This window comes from Rhea americana, unplaced genomic scaffold (genome assembly GCF_003343005.1).
Source record: "Rhea americana isolate MKP2758 unplaced genomic scaffold, rheAme1 scaffold_150, whole genome shotgun sequence".
Taxonomy (NCBI): Eukaryota; Metazoa; Chordata; class Aves; order Rheiformes; family Rheidae; genus Rhea; species Rhea americana.
In genome coordinates, this window is record NW_028185595.1 from 1,607,545 (window position 1) to 1,613,141 (window position 5,597).

Sequence of the window (5,597 nt, forward strand, 5' to 3'; positions counted from 1 at the left end):
CCTCCACAGCCAGCGGCGCAGCGCGGCGACCATGAAGATCAAGGATGCCAAGAAGCCATGTAAGCCTGAGCGCTCCTGCGCCCGCGTTTGGCCTCCCTTGCCCTGGGGAGGAGGAAGCGGCTGTGGTGAACATGCTGGGGAGGGGGTTTCGGGAAGCTGGAGCTTGTTTTTCAGGTGGTTGTGATTTATGAGCTTGGAAGCTGCCTGCGTGCTGTGAATTTCCCCACTGCTCTCTTATCACTTTTAAGTAAGGTTTTAGAGTTCAGGTGAACCTACAGATCTTCAGTCAAGTGTTTGCAGTAGAAAGACTACTTCCTTTTGAATAGAAAGCATCCCAAGCAGGGTTTTGAGAACATACTCTCTTAGTTTTGAGGTGTGCATTTCACTGCTGTGTGTGTACCTGCAGTTGCTATAGATTGGGGTTTTTTTAAGGGCTTATAAATTTCTGATTTTTAGAGAGAATAATACAGCCTTAAAATCTTTGGGTACAGTTATCCTTAAATATAACTGATGCCTTCCTTTAATAACACCAACTGTAGTAATATCTCTTACTATTTCTAATAGTAACTACTATCTTTACAGTGAGTATTGAATTTGTTTTGGAGGGCAAAAATAGGGTTCAGGCTCAGGTGAATGCAAACAAAATGTCTAAGACTATTAGTGCGCTTCTGTTTTGTGGGAAGAAGGAATCTGGTTTTGATGAAGTAGCACATAGATGAGGACTCTTCCCTGTGTAATGGATACATAGATGTGCAAGTCACAGGAATACGCAGGTTAGATAGACCTGTGCARAGTTGCACGGAAGGTATACCTTAGCTGAAAGGAACATTACGCTGYTGACTTAAAACTGTTTTGTTTTCTTTCCTTTTTCATCAGTTAAAGACTGTTTTCAGGTTGAGTTCCTAAAAGGGAAGRAAATGGCTAGTCCTGAAGACCTAGACTTAATGTTATTTTCCTTCCTATCTAACAAAAAGTATATAACTGAAAAAATATTGAAGTATGTATTGCAAGTATATTGCTTGAACAGCCCAACAAGAACAGATCACTAGGCATGTGTGTAATACAGGAAGTATTAGCGTGGCTCTGGAAATACCTATAAATACGGAATTGAGTTAGACTGTGAAAATATTTAATGTTCTTTGTGGTGTGTCAAGGGAAACCCTAAATATCCATCCTGTAGCATGCAGTTAGCTGTCACCTGTTATTAATGCCAGTGTGTGGAAATTTCTGAGCTGATTGTAATTGTGTTTATGAAAAGTACAACTCAGACAACTTTTTTTATACTGCTATAATATTTAAGGAATGATATCATGACTCTGAAGCAATAATTGGCCATAAAACTTTACAGTGGTTTGGTAGTTTAAAATAGTGAGAGTATGGCTGCTGCTAAGAGAATATTGTTCATTTCAGAATGTCCTTGCTGGGCCTTGGTGACTTCTTTTCTGTAGCTGTAGACTTAAAACTTGTTGTCAATGCCTGTCATTGTTATTTTTAAATGAGGTTTAACTATTTAAATGTACAAAATTTGTTATTGCAGACGTCCAATTCTTGAATGTGAACTTTTATGCTAGTTTTGCATGATGCATAATAAGGAGATTGCCACTGTGTTCTCTCCTTTCATTGGTTAGAAGTTTTGAAAATGTACATTTTCAAACTCAGTGTTTTTTTTGTCATTTTAACGTTACATATTCTACAGGCTGTTTAATCTGATGATTTTTAAAATATAACAGGACTTAGTTTCTAAGTGAACTGTGAACTCATTTTGCCAGCCTTTGCTTCTAATCAGAAGCAAAGTATTTAGTCAAATACTAAAGACTAAAGCAGGGAAATTTGAAAAAGAGCAGATTGACAAAAGCACTTAAGATTGGAAATTGCATTAATGTACATGGGATTTGGTGCCCAAATACTGCTCTGGATTTGGCACTACCTGAAAGTTGAGCTGCGCTCAGAAAACTACTTTTAGCCAAATAATTCATAACTGGACAGTATAAGACAATTCTGGACTTTTTTTTTGACTATTGTTGACTCAGTGTGCATTTCTTAGAGGATATGAGTATTTAATATCCCTGCTGGAGCCAGATTTGATGGGGCAGAGGAGAGATGGTTAACCATTGCTTAACCAGACATTATTTGTTGATAAGCGCCTACAAAGTAGCATTGAGAGAATTACAAATAGAAGTATAGACAGGCTAAAGCAATGTTTAGCCTCRTGAAAGAAGGCATGATTGCAATGACTAGGCATCATGGTCGTAATAAATGAGGTGATGGTAAAATGGAGGCACCTACTGAATTTAGAATTTCTGGTGTGGATAAATCCCTAGGCATGTTTGTGTGATTCTCTCTTTAAAATATTCAGTGGCTAGTGCTGTTCCTACTTTCACAGTAATAAAAACAGTTTGTGAGAAGTGTAGGTGAATTCATGGAACATAGCTCTGGTTTTGAAACTCTTGAAAGAGTCTAKTAAAGAGACATTTAAATTTCCTTCGCACATGATGGGAGGCGATAAGCATTTTTGAAGGAGGATAACAGAGATTCAGATTGCACATTGGAAAAAACGTTTACTAAGAAGTTAGTATAACATTRGAAACTGGAGAGGCTATACAATCATCATCCTTGAAGGTTTCTTGAAAAACTATGGAGATTTTAATGACTTGGCTAGACAAAGCCATAGCTGACATCATCTAGGGTTGGTAATAGCCCTGCTAGTTTGAGTGAGAGGACGGACTAGAATTCCAGAGGTCCCTTCCAACCAACCCTTGTACAATAGCTCTTCTGGGGAAATCCATACTAGGAAAAATGGCTGGCTCTTGTAGTAAGAACTTCCAAAGGTTATTTGGGGTGAAGGTGATAAATATGAGGGCAAAGCATCTTGCAGAGCTGCTATTMCATGAGTTATCTTAAGGGAAGACAGGAGGGAATCATTTGGATCCTTCATACTTGGAGGGGAGTGTAAGGTACCTGAGAGAGAAGGGAAGGGCCAGAACACTGCTCCTCAAGTGACCTTGGCTCTAAAATATAATAAACTGAAGGAAATGACAAGACTTCTGATGTTTATATGTACTAAAGATCATGTATGTTACTTATTTACAGCTTGTTTGAAAAGTATTTATAAAAATATAATTTGAGAACAAATGCCTACCTCTCACTTAAAGGGAAACCAGACTTAATAATATGTTAAAGTACGTAGTAGAAATTTGCAAAATGCTRTATTGATAGAAAAGGAGGACAAAAATCTTGTGTAATCTGATTCTACTGACAAATATAGTCATCATGAATACAGTGATTCCTTGGAGGATTTATGTAATAAGAGTTGAGAAAAAAAATCCATTTAAGTTGCTGGAGAATCTCTTTAAATTGGTTTTTGTTTTCAAAACTTACTGCCTAGGCATGTGACATGTTATTTTTTATTAATCTTTGAAAGCTGATATTAACCTTAATCTGATGTTACAGACTCTCRTTTTGCTGTAATTTAAAAATTTATTTCTAATAATAATACTGCCAGGCGCAGTTTATACTGTATTTGTGTAAGTCTAAGATTATGCATCTATATGGCATATCTCACTATATTAAAACACTTCTATCTGAAGAGATTGCTACTGAAATGTCAACAAAATTAACAGTTAAACAATGAAGGAGAAGATAGTGGTAGCAGTATTTCATCTTGTATCAGCTTTACATGGTATCCGTTTGTAGATGTGATAAACCTAATGAGTAACAGTTGCAGTAATTGCAGATGACCACCTGCAATCCTACAAATAAAGTGACTTTTCTATAGCACGTTAGAGATGGTTTAACAGGAAAGTATGGTGAGTTTACAGAATTTGACAGAGAAGTTTTCCAGTAGGGTACATGAGAGGAATGGGAAAATCTTTGTAGAAGAATGTAACAGTGCATGTTAGATAATTTTAATGCAGATATCATTTCCTGTACCAAGAAGTGTTGTCATTACTGAGTACTGAGATTTAAATTTTCAATTAATTACATAGAGGAAAAATATTTCTTGATGACTAGGTTACCATGAGTGATAGACTACAAGTAGTAGTAGTAAGACTACAAGGTGTAGTACTGCATTCATGTTTTTGGAAGGTCATTTATGTATGTATGTATGTGAGGGGAAAAAAAAAGYTTTGTCTTGCATACCTTACCCCAGGTGTTTGTCCAGTCCCTCCTTAAACTTTTGCTTACAGGGATTCCCTAAACTTCCTATTGAAATCACCTCAATTAACAGCAGTGATTATGTTAGGTTAAATAGTAAGAAAAACTTACCACTCTTTTTAGCAGCCAAGTTAGTTGCTATTTGCCTTCCCACTAGGGAATGTGTCAGATTTGATCAGTCGAAAAGTTTTACTCCTGTTACCCGTTCCCTACTACCTAGTCATTTACTTTCTAGTCTAGCAGCTTCAGTTATGCTGCTGTGGAGTTTCTGGTAACTGGAGACAAATACAGTCTCCAAGTGAAAGGGGGCAGCTGACAGGTCTTTTTTTTTTTTTTTTTTTTTTNGGGGTTGCTTCTTGAACCAGGCAAGCTCTGCCAGACTAGGCAGGGGTGTTGGGTATGGAGTACCAGACCATTATGGACTTAGGTGCAGGGRGCGTTTCCAGATGTATTCCAGAGTGAAGGTGAAGAGAAGGAAAAGAAATACGACAGCAGTTTGAGAAACCTCTGTTTCTCGGAGAGCAAAATGAGATGTTTTGATATGTCTTCTTGGTCATGTTAAATCTCTGTTTTCTTTCCTGGAGACTTTGTGGGGCTTTTTGTTTGGTTGTTTTTTTTTTTTTAATGTGTTTTCCAAAATAGGAAATGGTAATTTAGTTGAAACCTTGCCAGAGCCAAGCAGAGTGGAATAATTACCTTTGTATTGTATACAGTACTCTTGATATGTGATCCTAGAATAAGATTTGCATTTTTATCTTATATGTTGTACATATCTTTGTTGGTGGCTTGGTAATAGCATATTCGATATGGTCTACTACCACAGCTTAATATTTTTTGTAAAAAGACTTCAMCTTAAATCTGAAATGTCATACTGAGTTTCCAGCATTCCATTGGAGAAAGGTTAAATCTTCTGTGAGGAGTATTAATCCTACCCAGCTCAAATTTAGTATGTGAGGGACTTGGGATATTTAAACCAAAAACTTGTTACAAAACTACTTAAGCAGAGAAATTCTCGGATATCTAAAGGGCTGAGAAYGGTTGAAATACAATTTTGTTCTCTAGGTGCTGGTGTATACACATCTGTGTAACATTAGTACAACACAGGAAGCTTGCTTTCTAGTCRAAATGTTGAAATGTCTTGATTTAGCAGGCCAAAGATCTTGGGTATGCTTTCTCCTAACTTGTCCCTTTAGACATACCAGTCTCTTTATACTGCAAGCTGATTTAGGTGTTACAGTTTCCCATTAATCTTACTCTGTTATATGCAGAATATATTTTGGCAAATACCAAAAGCCTAAGAATGTGTACAAGTATGTAGAGGAAAACGTGTTTAGAGAAATGGAAAAATACATTTAGTTTAAGTTTCTATTTTTTAACTCAAACTGCTAAATAATACAATAAAACAAGTTCTGCATAGTGAACTGGATTTTCTTGACAGTTAA

General features: G+C 36.7%; 1 protein-coding gene across 1 annotated transcript in view; it reads left to right on the plus strand.

Annotated features, from left to right (window-relative positions):
- Nucleotides 1-6: 6 nt before the first annotated feature.
- PANK3 (pantothenate kinase 3) overlaps nucleotides 7-5,597 on the plus strand; it is a 27,761-nt gene continuing 22,170 nt past the window's right edge. The window contains exon 1 of the mRNA XM_085299582.1: nucleotides 7-59. Coding sequence (XP_085155708.1) covers nucleotides 32-59 — 28 coding nt within the window. The 5' untranslated portion in view covers nucleotides 7-31. The remainder of the gene's footprint in view (nucleotides 60-5,597) is intronic.